This window comes from Ammospiza nelsoni, chromosome 9 (assembly GCF_027579445.1).
Source record: "Ammospiza nelsoni isolate bAmmNel1 chromosome 9, bAmmNel1.pri, whole genome shotgun sequence".
Classification (NCBI taxonomy): Eukaryota; Metazoa; Chordata; class Aves; order Passeriformes; family Passerellidae; genus Ammospiza; species Ammospiza nelsoni.
The window spans coordinates 6956505-6973179 of record NC_080641.1 but is presented as its reverse complement, the minus strand read 5'-3'; the positions used below and the strand labels follow the sequence as shown (position 1 = coordinate 6973179).

At 41.7% G+C, this 16675-nt stretch overlaps 1 protein-coding gene across 1 annotated transcript in view; it reads left to right on the top strand.

Moving 5' to 3' along the window:
* DNM3 (dynamin 3) overlaps positions 1-16675 on the top strand; it is a 174833-nt gene that overhangs the window by 12093 nt on the left and 146065 nt on the right. Inside the window, exons 2-3 of the mRNA XM_059478068.1 lie at positions 4167-4240; positions 16368-16517. Of these exons, the coding sequence (XP_059334051.1) occupies positions 4167-4240; positions 16368-16517 (224 nt within the window). The remainder of the gene's footprint in view (positions 1-4166; positions 4241-16367; positions 16518-16675) is intronic.

The window sequence follows — 16675 nt, the reverse complement described above, 5'->3', positions numbered from 1 at the left end:
TGGAAGCTGCAGTCCTGCATTATGCTGAGACCACCTTTCTGAGGAGCCCCTGTCTAGTTTGCTCTTCAGCATTTCCCTACAGTTTCTGCCCTTCCTGAAATTTCCATCTCTTCCATGAGGCTCTTCAATGAACGAATATTTAAATTACTTTTTCACCTTAAAGCCCAAACTGGCTTGTTGTTATAAACTGCTGAAGTGTTGCTGTGACCAACTTGTTTCACCATCCTGTGGCATAAGTTTGAGACCTGGCTTTTGGCAAGCCAAGTTCAAGCTACTGTATGTTCCTTTATGCATTAAACAAACAATAGACACCAAATTTAGTAGATACACTTGTCCAGATCTCTGATACTGGAAATGAGCAGTGCTAAAGAAGACAACACAGCTTATGTTATGCAGTAATATATAATATTAAATTAAATAAAGAATAAATAAAATTAAATTAATAAATATGAAGACATGAGTAATTTTCTAGGGCTAAAAAAAATTTTTTAGCCCTGCTCTTGAAAATATTTCGCAATATTCTAACAGCTGAGTGCATTCTAAGATTGACAAGTTCCTGGCAGATCTGGCTGTTTGCCTCCTCTCTGCATTTGATAAGTTCAGGCCTGGCCAGGCCTTGCTGATGGGCTGTGCTGTCACTGCTGGGCTGCTACAGCTGCTGTCAGCTCAGTGCTTTGTGTGACAATGCTGAGAGTGAGGATGGAAAGGTAGCTGGAATCTTCATGCAGGATGAATGTCTCTTAAAGGAGCAGGGCTTTCATTCCCAGTGTGTTTCTTCTTTCCTGCACCCCTCACTGCTGAGTGGCCCTGCAGCTGTGCACAGAGCTGCTCCCAGGCTCACTGCCCCTCCACAGAAAACAGCCTTTTCTCCCCTTGTTGGTGCCTTTGAGCACCAATTCTCAGGCATGAATATTTTCCTAGATGGATTTCTCTGCAGCTGCCTCAACTCTGATGGGAATTTTTTATCCCAGCTTTCAATAACAGATGTGTACATGCTATCCAAAAGGTGTGATAGCAGCTGTCTCAAATCTTAGAAGAATGTTGGGGTGTGCCATCAGGGCCTGGAGAGGCATTGTCCTTTTGGTCAGAAGGAACCTTTGAGACTTGGCTCTGTTCGTTCCTGCTGCATTTCCTGCTGCTGTTACTTGTATAAGTTGTGGGACCATTTCTGATCCAGAGCTGTTTCCTTCAGCACCACTTACAAACCCTTTAGAGAGCTGCCTCCTGTCCTGTGGATGTCAAAGTAGGCATTTCTGCAGGAGTTGTGCAGCATTTAACCTGATTCCCTGCTGCGTGGTACTAGGTTGTTTTTCCTAAAATATGCAAGCTGTGTTTCAGATTTGACTCACATTTCTATGTGTGTTTAAAAAATTGGGTTTTTTTCCTGTAAGTAGAATTTATGTATTTATTTGTAACATCTGATTTGAGCTGTACAGAGAATGTACAGAACCTGGAGAGAGCTGTACAGAGTTGTACAGAACCTGTACACAGGTGCTGAAATTTCAAATGTTAAAAAAAAATTCCCTATCCCTGTGGGCAGATTGACGTCAGTGTCTCTTTCATAGAGGTAAAACACCCATTCAGTGGTTAAATGGTGGGGGAGAATTTTCCCCTGAGCTCTCCCTGTGAAGCCCATTACCCTCATTCTTTGACTTCTTCCCTTTTAAAATGTGCATTTGTAGCAGAAGTTTTATGTCCTGTTGTGTTGGTTATGTGATCAACACAGCTCTTCCTCTCACCAAGCAGGAACTTCTCTCTGCTGATGTTTGCTTGAACAGAAAACAGTTCAGCTCATTGGACAAGGGTGAAGAATGCCATCACTTTTGGGCATATTAAGAGCATGTTCTGAAGGAGAATTGTTGTCTTAACCTTTCTTTATGATTTTGCTGTTGGGGAAAGGTGAGCATTGTGTACACAGGGAGCTGCATTAATGCAGTGTTCTTTACTGCTGAATGTGCTTACTCTGAAGCACAAAATCAATAAATCTTTTCAGCCTTTGACTCCCCAAAGGATTTTCTTGTCTTGTGGTGCTGTAGAGGACAGTGGTTTAGGTGACCACTTTGTCCTGAGTGGCAATTCATTTTAGCTTCCTGATGGGGTAAAAAAAGAAAAAATATATATATGAAAGATATTAAATGCTTGAACACCAGTGTATGAAACTGTAATCTTAATCTTAATTTGGTACCTCCTGGCTGCATTCATTTCAGTGCACACAGAAGTATGACCATGTTCCCATTACTATTTTCTGTTTCCCCATGAGAAAACAGCAGTAGGTGTTCATTGAGGGGCAGCTTTCTCTCCATTACCAGATACTGAAATTATGACAGAGACTTATCTGAAGGCTTTTGGCATCTCTTTAAACTAATTCCTCTCTGCTGTTGCTGTCTCAAGTGTCATAAAGCATCACAGCAGATTGAAATCAGTACACCTGATGTTTTTGCAGTATTTTTGCTTTAGAGATTACTTGAATGCCTAATTAATTGTTCTTCTGCCTGCAGGTCTGAGTTTGGGTAGGGAAGTTAATGAGTGAGTTTGTGTTTGAACAGCCTCCCTTTTATGGTGTGCTTTGGTTTGCAGAGTAATCCCACAGAAAGCACTCATTAACAGGTACTGGGAAGGGGAAACACAATTTAGCTACAAATTAACAGTTTCATTCAAAATGCCGGGGAGTTCTAAAGTGGTGTGGGGCACAGGACAGCTGGCCTTATTCCTCAGAGCCTCAGAACTGCTTGCTATGTTATTTTTATTTTTTTTTATGTCTAGATGTTAGGAAGGAAACCTTCAGTACTCCTATCACAAGTAGAGTTGCTGTGTTTCTTCTCTGCTGAAGCTTTGTCACCTTGTTGATGCTTGTGGAAAGAGGTTCACTTCTGTGTTCCTGAGCCTGTCCTTGCCTGGGACTGCTCAGACCTGGCACCCTCTGCTTTGCACAAATAATATCCTGGGTGTTTGTGTGGTTTGTTTCTCATAGATGTACCCTCAAGGCCTGTTACAACCACACAGGTTTGAGTGCAGCCTTTAAGGAGCTGTGAAAGTCAGGCTTCCATTAAGCAGTGCAAGGTGAGTGTGAAGATCCTCAGTGGCTGTTCCAGGCAGGAGGCGATTGCCCAAGAGGCTGGGGCAGACCTGTGTGAGCAGCTGTGTCTAAAGGGCTGCCAGGGCTGTGCTTTGTTCCTTTGGCTCTTGTCCCTCTCCCCTTCCCTCCCAAAGACCCTGCACAGTCCTCACCTCTGTACAGGCACCCAGGTGTATAACAGCAGTCACCCACATCAGCTCTGCCCTTGGACTGAAAATCCCTGCCCTAAACCTTCACTGCACTGCTTTTCTCCTGAGCCAGAGAGGTGAGCTAGCAGTGCTGCTAGGGCAGGCAGGAAAGTGATACAGCATCCCTTGTGAGGCAGGAAAAATGAGGGGATTTTGATGAGCTTACACTGATTGTGAAACTCTGTTTACCCCTGGATTTTGTTCCTCTGAAGATGCTATTTGAAGGGAACACTTTTCAAAGCCTCTCTCTGAACCTCATCTCATAGTTTTAAAATGTTTAATAGATCTGGCAGCTGGAGAAGACACTGAGAAAAATGAGTTATTTTGCTTTGGGGTTCTTTCTTTCCACTTGCATAAGGAGTCTCCCTGTCTTTAGAAGCATGGAAAGGTCCATGGGGATGCATAATGATATGGCAGAGCTGCTGGGTTTGTTTTCTTGCTTCCTTTCTGGTCCAAGAACACTCCCCTCTGTTCCACAGGACTTTTGGTGTTCTGCTTTCACTGAGAAACTTCTGGGCAGGTGTGTTGGTGGAAAAGTTATTTGGAGATTTGAACTGGCAGAAGTTGAGTGTGTGAAGAAGTAGTGCAGAGTGCTGCCAGTTTGGTTTGTCCAGAGCTCTGGTGTGTGTCTGTGTATTCCTGTATCCAGATCCTCTTCGGATTAAATGTGCAGTGATGCCAAAATCATTTGGGTAAATTCAGCTTTAATACACATTTGTCTCCTATGTAATGACTGACTATTATCTTCAACCAAAATTAACAGCCCCACTTTATAGGAGTATTTGCAATAAATCTATTCACACCACCTTTCTATTTCCATGCAGAGGAGGTTCCAAATGAGTCCAACATCTTATGTAACTGCACATTACTTCTGGCTAGTAACTATTTTTTAATGTTTCTAGGGATTTTCTTCCACGAGGTTCTGGAATTGTGACAAGACGGCCATTGGTCCTGCAGCTCATCACTGCCAAAACAGGTAATCTCTTCCTCTTTTTGGGTCAATGCCTGGACAAAGGGCTGATGTACTTCAGCAGGAGAAAAACTTCTCTAAGAAGACATGGGCAATGTGAAGGGAGATGCCACCAGACTGTCTGGAACAAAGGGCTGCTGCTCCAAAATTGTATGTTCAGGACCAACTCATCCCATTTCCCATTGTGGGAAAGTGATAATGTCTAAATCCTGGAGCATGTGGTGAATTGGACCACATCATTACATGCAATATGCTTTGGAAATTAGCTTTGATTTATTCATTTCTTGGTGAGCTTTGCAGTTGTATTAGTTAACACACCAAAATTGCTGCACTTCTACCTTTAGCTCTTGCTCCAGGGCCCACAGATTTGATTCCACTCAGACTGTTTTCAGAACTTGTCTTTTTTGGTTGGGCTCACTGCACTAAGTAGAGCAGAAGGTGGATTGGGGTAAAACAAGGGTTCTGTGTATTTGTCTGGTCAAAATAGGAATATTTTTGGTTGTACCACTAAGCTATGGGACATACTGAGATCTTTCATGAGAATTCACCACTCTGTACTCTTCCACAGGGCACTTGATCTGCTGGGGTGTAGCTCAGTTCCCTGGCATAGCTAAAAGCAGTTATGGTTCACCATCATTCCAGTTTTTGGTGTTGTTACTTCTAAACCAATGTAAGCAACAAAATTTACTAGTTTGCTATTTACTTCTGCTCAAACAGTAAAAAAAGAAACAAAATAACATCCAAACCAGCACTGAAACCAACAAGTGGTCTTTGAATTATGTACCATGATGAAACTGGAGAAAAAAACCAAAATTATAGCTGCCTTTAAAAGTTTAGTCTGTCCCTGTGTGTGAGATGTAATGAAGTTTTTGTGTGTGTTTCTTTCCTGAAGCTCTTGACAGTGTTCAACAGGGAGGTAGACTCCAGTCTCCTTGGGCTTCAGGGTGTTTTTTGAATTATTGCTTTTAAAATGCCATCATCATTTTGGTGCCTCTGTAAAATTTTCCATGGTGTTTACACTGTGGAAGAGAAAGGAAAAACAGTGGAATTCAGGATTTCTGCATGCTCAGCTTAGAAACTTTGCAATTGTCAAGTGTGTCATACACTTATAGTGCTTTATATATGGTATTTATTAACATTTGTATATAAATCTATATTTATGTATATATAACATTTATATATATATGTTAATATGTTGGAGGAATGAACTCTTGCCATTTCTGCAGCTCTGGCTTTTGGCCTCTGACAGATGATGCAGAAATGCCTGAATGAGGCTTAGCTGTGGAGAGTCTTCCTCTGACTTTTCCAGCACCATGCAAGAGCAGAAGAAACAAAAGCTTTGAGCTTTTTGAATCCTTTCAAAAAGACTGAACTGAAGGGACCTGTCTTATATCTGACCTCAGGTGGTTAAATATTTATTCATTGACACCCATCCTAAACTTACCCTGACTGCTCTGTGTTGACCTTTTTATAAAATTCAGGAGAGCTGAGTTTCAGCCTAATTTTATGTTTCCTGGATGTCAAGGTTTATTTCTCCCTTTGGGAAATGCTGTGAAGTTCTTGTTAGGGATTAAATGCCAAGACCTTTAAAATGCAAGCTTTAATTATTTTGTTGCTTTCTTTAAACTTTGTTCCACTGTTGTTGTTTTTGATGGTGAAATTCCAAGTAACTTTATCTTTTAAGTCACCTTTATCTTTGTGAACTAATTTTAAGAAAAGAAAATAAAGAAAACTGCTTAGAGAAGCACAGTGTTCTTTTACAGGAAGCAGATGCTGGGCTGATTTCTGTGGAGCCCATAATTATCCAAAATGTTACAGAATAATTAGAGGGCTGGATCAGCTTTTTGTTACTGTAGTAAACAAAACTAATTTTTAATCCTAGGATTTTTCTTGAGGTTTAAAAGTAACTGTTTTTAATTTTGGAGTATTCCTTGGGAGAGAGGGGGCACTTTCTATGCAGGCATGCACAGATGACTACAAGATACTTCAGCAACATTTTGGAAGTGGTTGATATTAATTTTGGAATGTGAATTTGATTGACAAAGGAGGTTAAAGCTTCATTTGAGCCACTGCACTGAGAGATGAAATCAAAGTCAGAGAAAACTTTGCCCATCCATCATTGGGTCAGGCATGGCATGGAAGGGGGCAGCAGGAATTGGCTGGGAGGGGTTCCCAGGGATCCTCCAGCATCTGAGAGATCTGGGTAAAGAGCTGGTACCCCTGCAGGGGTAACATTGAACAATTCCATAGTTAGAAATGCAGCTCATGAGAGATGTGGTATATATATATATATTTTTTTTTTTTTAATTTTGTTGACCCATTTTAAAAGTTCACTGCCATGTTTTGGTGGTACCAGTACAATTCCTAAATGGCTTTATGGCATTTGCACTCCACATTCATGCAAATTTGTAAGTAACAAGTCAGTCTTTAATAGTTTTGAGTATTTTTCTCTGAGTTTGATAATGTGAGAAATTGTCTTTAAGATGCAAGTGTTGGTGCACACATGACCTGGGATGAGAATTTCAAGTGTGCTTCTGAGCTGGTGGGTTTTTCTTCCTTTGAGTTGGTGTTCCTTCATTTTTACATTAAAATTTATTTCTTCAACATTCTAAGTTTTTGTTTCACCTTTGAGTATAGTTCTTAGCTTGGTGGGTTTTTACCTAACACAGCAGTAAGATTAAATAGTTTTTGTTGGAGTTAAAGATATTTTAAGTAATGCTGCTGAGTAAGCTTTAGAAGGTAATGACTTGAAATTTCTGAGATCTTGAGAGATGAGTTGGTGTTTTTGTTGGTTTTTTGTTTGTTGTGGGTTTTGTTTGTGGTTTATTTTTTTCTTTCTGCTGCCACACATTCTGTGTAACCTTAGGCAATCTGTTCTTCTTGCTGTGCTTTCTTCTGCCTCTGCAGGTGAGATAATGACTAGATTCTGTGGAATTAGGTAGTACACTGTTTTTGAACAGCAATGCCAACAAAAAATATGTGAAACCTTTGTGTTTTTGAACAGCAATGCCAACAAAAAATATGTGAAACCTTTGTAGTAGGTCTTCTCTTTGTTAAAAACCCATTGCCTGCTGTATAAATCCTGGTATTTATTTACATCTGAAATATCCTGGCTCTAGGAGAGTTATTTTCCTTATTTTGATAACTGGTTTTGGAGCAATTTCAGATTTTCTTCTTGCTTCAGCAGATTAACAGATTTTGAAATTCTTTGCTGAGGTGGACGTTTGTTAGAGAAATGAGTCATATTTACAATACCCACATTTGAGTTCTGTTAATTAGAATACCAAGTGGAAATTAAATCATACATTTCAAAAGACATTCTGATTTTTTCTGAAGTCTTGCAGATGCTCTTTTCTGTTGAGGTTGTAGAGCTTTAATCCAAATTTCGTGTATTGAAAGACTACTCCTCACACATAACCATCTTCTGTTGCCATCTGGTGGCAAAACCAGTCCTTGAACAGAAAAAGAAATATAAAAAGAATTTAGACTGGTTATTTCAGCTAACACAAGTGATCTTAGAAACTTCATCAGATGGCAGGCATTTGGAGGTCTTCTCCCAAAGACTGGGAAATGCCACAGTACAAGTAGCAGGAAAGGAACAGACACTTTACAGGGAGGACAGGCAGACAGTGGCTGCATTCCTGGATCCCACTCTCATTCAGATGATGAACAGGGATGCTGGAGAGATCAGTAAAATTACTGAGCTGTGTACCCCAAAAGCTAAAAAGTGCCACCAGCAGGAGGAAAAGATGGTAATGATGGGTGACCCCTTTTTGAGCTAAGGAAAGGCTCATCCCCCAAACAATAGTGACATCCTGGAAGAGAGACAGTGCTGCTGCTCTGAAACCTGAATTTAGGCTTGTGTAAGGTCAGAGAGACTGCAGATGTTCCTTTGCACCTGCAAATCTCCCAGTTGTTGGTGTCTGTAGGGGAGATCTGAGCTCATCCAGTGACTGCTGAGGTCAGCCACTTTTCTATCAGGAGCATCAAAATGGGATTTGAGCTTCAGCTCATGTTGGGACAAATTATTGGCACCCACAAATACTTGGTTTTGCATGTGGATTTGCCTGGAACTTTGTTTCCTTGATCCCAGATTGATGCTCAGTTACATTAGGAAAGATGGAATCCCCTCATTAATATTGAAAAATGGATCTATGTATGCTTATCTTTATAAAGATGATAAAGCAAAATGACAGAAGAATCAAAGATCACCCTTAAGAGAAAGAAGTCTGTGAGTAGCTATTAATGAACAATCTGAAAGGTATTTGAGATGAACAGCAGCCAACACAAACTCATCAAGGGAAAGAACCTTGTCATATCACTGCAATAAATGTTTTTTATTACAAGCTAGCAGGTTTGTAAATGGAGGTGAGGTGGTATCTTACCTTGGCTGCAGTAAAGGTTTTTAAATTATCTTCCTTTTTTTGAAAATATCTTGGAAAACATGGTTTAGCAAGGACTCCTGTGAGATGGATGCACAGCTGTTCAGAGTGGGACACCCCTTCAGGTCATGTTCAGTATTTTGTATTACTGGAAGGATGACAGAATGGAGTGTGTTTATTAAGTTGGTGTTTGGCAAATACAAGCAAGAAATATGAAAGATACTGGTGGGCAGAACTGGAATTCAAATTGCTTGCAAAAGAAGAGAAATATCCCCAAAGTAAGAAGCAATTCATCTGGGATGTGATTTTTTTCTGTACTGAAAGGCTGGTATTTGAGAAAAAGGTTGGGTTTCAGAAAAGGACCTGGTGCTCACAGTGAATCTTTGACAGAGCAAAACTCACTGATGTCAGGCTGTTGTGAAATACAGAAGTAAACTTTGTACAAGATACCCCACAGAAATGCAGTCCTACAACATTCTGCTTTTCCTCAGTCCTGGGAAGGAGAGAGCTCTGGTGAGAGTTCTGCCTCTGTAAAATTAGGAAAAAATGCCTGGAGGAGGGCTGTGTGAGGGCTTGGATCTACAGAAAACATAATCATAGACACCAAAAATGGTTGAAAGAATAGAGGGAAATTCCTTCTACAAACAAAACCTTCCAAGGTTGTGGAAGATTATTGCATCCAAAAGAATGCTTTTCCTCCTCTGGTACAGGTGTCTGCCCTTCTAATGAACTATTTCACTGCTCCTAAGAGTGTGACCTGCTATCTTTGGTAGTTACTTTATCAGATCTGCCCTGTTTTCCATGTTTAATATCTTCTGCTATGATATTCTTGTCGTTCTCTGCATTGCCAGGATTTTTTGTTTTAGCTTCAGGAAATGCCAGGGTGCTTCTGTTTCTTAGAGCCTTTCTGCTTGAAGGTTAGCTGTGGAATAACTCAGTTTTGAGTATTTCATCTTCAGCTTGTTACAAAAGCTCCAGACATGGCAAAGCAGAAGAGGGATTGTAGGTTGGATAGGACAAGGGCTTTTGATACTTCCTCTCTTTTCAAGGAAGCACCATTGAGTAAGATTTGCCATGGTCTAGATTCACTGAACTGCATTTACTTTGTTCAGGAAAAGCTGTCCATCATCAAAGAAAAGGTGAAGTACTTTGGCTGCTGATGTTTATTTGCAGGTTTTTAAAACACCCTCTTGAAATCACTCTTTGGGAAAGAGTTCTGAGGCTTTGGGAGATGCTTTATTGAAGGTAAAAAGTGTTGTTGCTTGAGTGATACCTCCCCAAGGGGCAGTAATAGCAGATACTCCTTGTCGGGTTTTCAGGCTGTTGCTGTTTAGGTGGCCTGGAAAGGCCCAGGGATGGCCTTGGAGAGCCGACGCTTCAAAGAACGAGGAGAGACTTCTGATCTTGTCTCGGTCTCGGTGTTTATTAATTGTTTATCTAAAAGATTTTCTTTCAGCCCGACAGAGGTCTGCACAGCAAGTCAGCCATGGGCACACTCCCCAAGCCCCCGGGCGGTCACTTATCTTTATACCCTAAGTTACGTGTACAATATTTATCATTTTACTCCAATACCTTCTACCCTTATTAACCGGTGCACTTTTAGTAATGACCAATCCCAAAGTGCCACCACCACCACAGAAGATGGAGGCCAAGAAGAAGAAGAAGAAGGACAGGACACGCCCCAATTCCTCCATCTTACTTCTTTAGACCCCCCTGTACCAAAATCCTAAACCCTGTGTTCTACACTTTAACTAACTTATCCCTTCACCATTCACCCAGTGAATTCTCCCAGTCCTCATACAGATCTCATCTCCTGTGTAGGGTCAAAATCCTGCCACCAGACACTTCTGGCAACATTCCAGGATTCCCGAGCCCCCCAAGGGTGGTCTCGGCCTCTCTGCACCTCCATCCTGAGGTGCTGAGATCCCACATCTCCCCCTTCTGTTTGCACCAGGAAGACTTCCTTTGTTATCCGATTCATAGTGTGTTTTAAACATGCAAATATGCATGGGATGACAAGTATGAGGAATAGGAGAATTATTAAAACATAGAATCCTACTCTTAAAATTCCTCTCCATATGGGAGAGATGTCAAAGAAGTCTACCATACATTTTGCTTTGGCTGATTAATAGGTAAATTATCCCCATTGCTTATTGCAATGAATGAAAGAATGATGCACATAAGCATCATGAAACTCATGGCTTCACTTCTGTGTGACATCATTGCTTTGCTTTTCATTCAGGACCTTAACAGAGAATTCCCCCAAAGTCCTTAGTTTCTTCTTATTTCTCTTCCGAGTCGTCTTGGCAATCTGAGTCTCGACCCCTGTTTGAGTACTCGTCTCTTTTTTTTTCTCTTGGATCTTTGTTCTGGGATCCGCGTTTTCATGTTCTCGCACTCGAAATGGTTTCACGTGTCGTGCCGACACCCACGTCTCGATCTGTGGAGATACAAGCGAAACCCTTGCCCCCCACTAGGTGGCGCTGTCACCGGCCTCCCCAGCTCGGATAACAGCATGAGCTCTACCGCCCCTGTCCTGTCGACTGCCGTGTTCGTGATCTCATTTGAGACCGTGTCTGCTTGGCTTTTAATTCAGCTGAAAATGGAGCTTGAACACCAGAACGTCTCCCTTGAAGGGAAGGGACTGGGACTCCGAGGGTTATACCAGAGGCATCAAGTCTGAGGAGGGTGTGGAGCCGCTGGGACATAGGATCCCGAGCACGGCCCCTCCTCGCCCGAGACGTCACTCTCTCCCCCTCGTTCCACCTCCGAATCTCCTCCCCTCGGTCTGTCCCGACTCTGTCTCCTCTCCCTCTGACGTTGTGTCCCTGGCTCCTCCCGCCGGTGTGTACAGCCCGCCCCCCGCCGGCACCCGGGCCCGCCCCGCAATTCGAGCCGACTTCGCTCCCGGGTTTTTGCGAGTTTTGCTTGCCGCGCGCGTCTCCGCTACTCTGCCGGCCGGCCGGAGCGGCCGCCACCCCCCGGCGCCGCGCTGATAAAAGCCGCGTCTGCACTCATGTCTCCCTTTTCTGTCTCTTCACCCGCGCTCCCCGCCGGCTCCGTCGCTGCCGCGCCGTGCCCCCCGCGAGGAAGCGCCTCCCCCCCCGATCCTTTCTCTTCCCCCTGCACCCCCCCTCCGATCCTGACTCCCTTGTATTCTCCGGAGTTTTAGGACGCTTTAGGAGCTTCTTGGGGTTTCTGGGTTTTGGGACTGGGGCTTTAATATTATTTCCTGCTCTCTTTTCTCGAGAGCCCTTTCCCCTGGCTTCTTGAGGCCAGAACTAATTAAAATTTTTTCTTTTTTTTTTTTTTTCTCCTGGAGCTTTGCTCCCCACCCTCCTTCTGAGGGTGCCGGCAACTTTTCGTTGCTCTCCCAGTCTTTTCGACTGCGCCGAGATGATGCCTTTCTGGCATCAATCTTGCCGACGAGAGCAGCTTTAACGCTGTCTCGTCCTTCTTTGTTGCTAAAAAATATAAGTGCCTATTAATTTCCTGCCAAAACCCCACTTCGAATAGCAGGCATGTTTCGGCCAGTGGGTAATTAAGCCTTGCCCACAACAACAGCTGTTTTAATTCTTTCTTTTGAGATCCTTTCTGTATATGTTTGAGCCACGCCTTGTAAGGCGGACAAAATTTCCCGTTGTTTTTTGGGAGAGTGTGCAATTATGTTCTTATTTTTTGACCTTCTCACCGAATCTGTCGTCAGAGCTGTCCGAAGGCTCCCGTCTCTGTCCAGCAGGTCACAGGAGAAGGAATCCAGAGGCGCCTTCTGGTTCCGATCCGGGCTGCTCTACGAACTGCCTTCGGCAGAAGCTGAGAGATGGAATTCTCAGTGACTGCTGGTTTTTTTTTTGCAGACTCTTCTGGCTGTTTTTTTTTTCTTTTCTTTTCTTCTTTCTTCTTTTCCTTTTTTTTTTTTTTTTTCTCAAGCTTCTCTCCTCAGGAACTGCTCTCTCGGCTCTTCAGCTCTTCAGCTCTTCAGGGCTGATCCCCCCCCGAAAGGGTTGGTGGGGGGTGCCCACGCAGCGAACGCCACTTGTAAATTTCCTGGCGTTCTTCTTGCTGATTTATGTCCAGGGACGCCACTTGTAAATTTTTCGGCGTTTTTTTGCTGTTTAGGTTTTCTGCTGTTTTAGGTGTGCTGGAATTCTCAAGGATGTCCTTGGAGAGCCGACGCTTCAAAGAACGAGGAGAGACTTCTGATCTTGTCTCGGTCTCGGTGTTTATTAATTGTTTATCTAAAAGATTTTCTTTCAGCCCGACAGAGGTCTGCACAGCAAGTCAGCCATGGGCACACTCCCCAAGCCCCCGGGCGGTCACTTATCTTTATACCCTAAGTTACGTGTACAATATTTATCATTTTACTCCAATACCTTCTACCCTTATTAACCGGTGCACTTTTAGTAATGACCAATCCCAAAGTGCCACCACCACCACAGAAGATGGAGGCCAAGAAGAAGAAGAAGAAGGACAGGACACGCCCCAATTCCTCCATCTTACTTCTTTAGACCCCCCTGTACCAAAATCCTAAACCCTGTGTTCTACACTTTAACTAACTTATCCCTTCACCATTCACCCAGTGAATTCTCCCAGTCCTCATACAGATCTCATCTCCTGTGTAGGGTCAAAATCCTGCCACCAGACACTTCTGGCAACATTCCAGGATTCCCGAGCCCCCCAAGGGTGGTCTCGGCCTCTCTGCACCTCCATCCTGAGGTGCTGAGATCCCACAACTCCTCCTGTGCTGCCTACATTTAAAATGTTTGCTACAGGCCTACAATTTAATGAACCACTTTTTGGAACACTTTCAATCCCTTTTGAGTACTCTGCACTGGATACTGCCACCAACTTGGAGCAGCTCTGCTTGAAATCAGTTTGGGAGCAGCTCTGAATCCAGGGCTCTGATCCTGGTGAATTCCTGACCTCAAGTAACAGATTATTCTGTACAGAGTAAAATCTTTGGGCTTTGTAAGCTCTTGGGCTCAGCCTGATGTGGATCAAGGATGTTTTCCAAAACATCCCTGATGTACTCCTAAGGGCTGATCCTTGTCATTTACTCTCTTTAGCTTAGAGACAAATTTATGAACTATCTCAAGTGTTTATAGAATTTAAATAGTTTGAGAATAGTAATGGCTGTTTAGTGCTCATAACAATATATTATTGTGCTAGATTAAATCATAAAGGCTGACAGAGATATAACTGAGAAGAAAAAGGATTTTAAAAGATGAAATCACATTTTAAAGATGTGATACCATACCACTAGTTTGGATGATTTGTCTAATTTAATCATAACTGAAGAGATAATTAATCACTTGTGGATGCACTGAAGGAACTATGCTCTGGTAGCCTTTTAATTTTATGTTATCCAAGGTGCTTTTAATGAGTCTGGGGAAAAAAAAAAAAGACTTATTTTACATGCAAGGACTGTTTTAATTTTGTATCTAATTGTTTTTTCTCTTAATGTAACTTCAGTTTTATACCAAAAATCCATGTCTGAAACTAGATGTCAGTCAGGATCACTTTTTCTTGCCTAGCTTTATGTCCATTCCCACAAGACCATAAATAAAACATTTTCCCAGTGTTCTCCTGAGCATGAAAGCTGGAAAGTGAAGATTGCATTAAAGCATGTGCTTCTGCAGCCTGGCTGAAGGCATCACTGCCAAGGGCAGGCTGAGGGCTGAAAGGAGCAGAACAAAGCTCTGCTTGTCCCTTGGAATTCTTATTCCAGGTTAGGAACCACCCTGGAGTTCATTCCTTCAGCCCTGCTGGCACCACAGATGGCACCAGGAGCAAGGAGATTTGATGAACATGAACCCAGCTAAAAAGGAGCAAACATTTTTATGTGGATTGCTTTGAAGCCTTGTCAGATAGTGAATTTATTAATGAATGTAGAGTGGGAAAAAGAGAACAACCTTCCTTGGCTACTGAGTCAACTGATCACAGCTGGGCACCAAGTATTAATTACTGGATTTAGAAATAATCTCCTGAGAAAATCATGATGATCCACTGGGAGAAAAAAATAACTAAGAAGAATATGTATGTTTTATGCCAGGAGCTGTGCATGAAGAGGTGGGATAAAATATGAACCACTTGCCAGCTCTTTTTTTTCATTAGGTATCTATTTGCCGGCCTTGAGATGACAAATTTTACAAATGTAAATTCTCAACTGAGATTTTCTTTTGTGCATCATGTTATTTTTAGTTTTGAAATATTTGAATATTCCCTGCTTTGTTTCTTTAATAAATGGTGGATAATGAAACAAAACTACCATTCATTATCATTTTGCTGCTGGAGCTGAAAAAAGGATATAAAATAAGGTGCTTATTTTTAGGTACTCTCTTGTTTTTAAAAGAAATAATGTATTTTTGTCTGAACAAGGGTGAGTTTCCCTGTTGCTCACACACTGAATCTGGAGGGATTATGATATTTTAGGACAGACAGGTGGGTATTTGATGTTTTCCCCTGCACTCTGTCCTTTTTTTCTGTCAGTTTGCTTTAACTATTTATTGTAGTTTTGACTATTGTTATTTTTTTAACAGCTCTGTCATTAATAATAACAAAGTGACTTCTAGGGAGCCAGCTTCAGTACTGACACATAAGGTCCTCTTTTAATGCATATTCTCACATTTGGTGTTCTCAGCTGCTGTTCTTTGGGTTAAAGCAAGCTCTTTGCACTGGGTATCTGGGCTTGTTACCAAGGAACATTTTCTGGGGAAGAAACTTCTGAAGGGAGCTTTGGGATCAGGCCTCCATTGCAGGGTGAAATGAACTGGAATGTGCGCAAATCTTTTCAGCCTTTCCCCAGTCCTACAGCTCTGACCTGCTGGGGGCAGGACTTGAGCTGGTGTCTGGAATTGCTGTTTTTGTCATCATTTCTGATGGCAGCCTCGCTGTGTAGATAAACCTTTGTGTTCTGCTTTAAAGGAAGAAACTCCAGTTTTAAAATCCTGCAATGTGCTTTTGGTTATGCAGGCAAACCAAAAAGGTTGCAATGATTAGTATCAGTATTTGGATTCAAAAGTCAAAACAGGGACTAAGTGTCAAGTTTGGGTTTAACAAATTTTCTGATTCCTCTTCAATGCTCTTCTAAGGTAAAACAGCAGCTTGTTTGAGATTAAAGGCTTGGGAATTATTTGTGTTTTCCCACTTCAGCAAAATCACATCTATTTCTATGGACATTTTTGCCAACTTGTAAGCATGATTCATATTTAGACTACAGGACACTTTTAGGAAATTAGAAGCTGTGTTAAAAACATTATAGTGTTTTTAAGTGATCTTATTTTCATTTTGAACTTGTAAAAATTTACAGAATTCCTTTACTAAATTTGTATGTAAAATGGAATTAAAGTTTTTGAAGCAAATGCTAAAAATCTTTCCTGTTACAGAATTTGAATTACTTTTCCATTTAGGATGTATTACAGGCAAATGAGATCAGATGAAAACTCAATCTCATTCTTAATTTGTTCCCTATTCTATTACTGTAAATGGCAGCTAATTGAAAGATTCAATTGTTCCAGAAGATGATGTGCTGAAGATAGGAGCAATAAATCATATCCAGTCAACTTGACTTTTAACTGAGCCGTTTTTGTTGAGGGCTGGTTTTCATCTGTGCAGTCATAATAATGCTTTTCTGATAGCCATGATTGACCAACTTTTGTGCCCACACATCTGAAGAACACTGGGGGCTTGGAAGTGGGTGTGCAAGTCAATGAGCCTGTGAAATACAGAGTTGTTGTTGGTATTCTTGACAGAGTATGCTGAATTTCTACACTGCAAAGGGAAGAAATTTACTGATTTTGATGAAGTTCGTCAGGAAATTGAAGTTGAAACAGATAGAGTAACAGGAATGAACAAAGGCATTTCTTCAGTTCCTATTAATTTAAGAATATATTCTCCACATGGTAGGTAAAATCATTCTATTTTACATTTATGTCATATAAACATATTATGTAGCTCATCACCTTTTGTATCTGCTCTTATTGCCTGATCTGGGCTGGAAAAGGTTTGAGGCAGAGTTAGTAAAGGCCAGTAATGGGGCTTGTAATAAAACTTCTTTTTG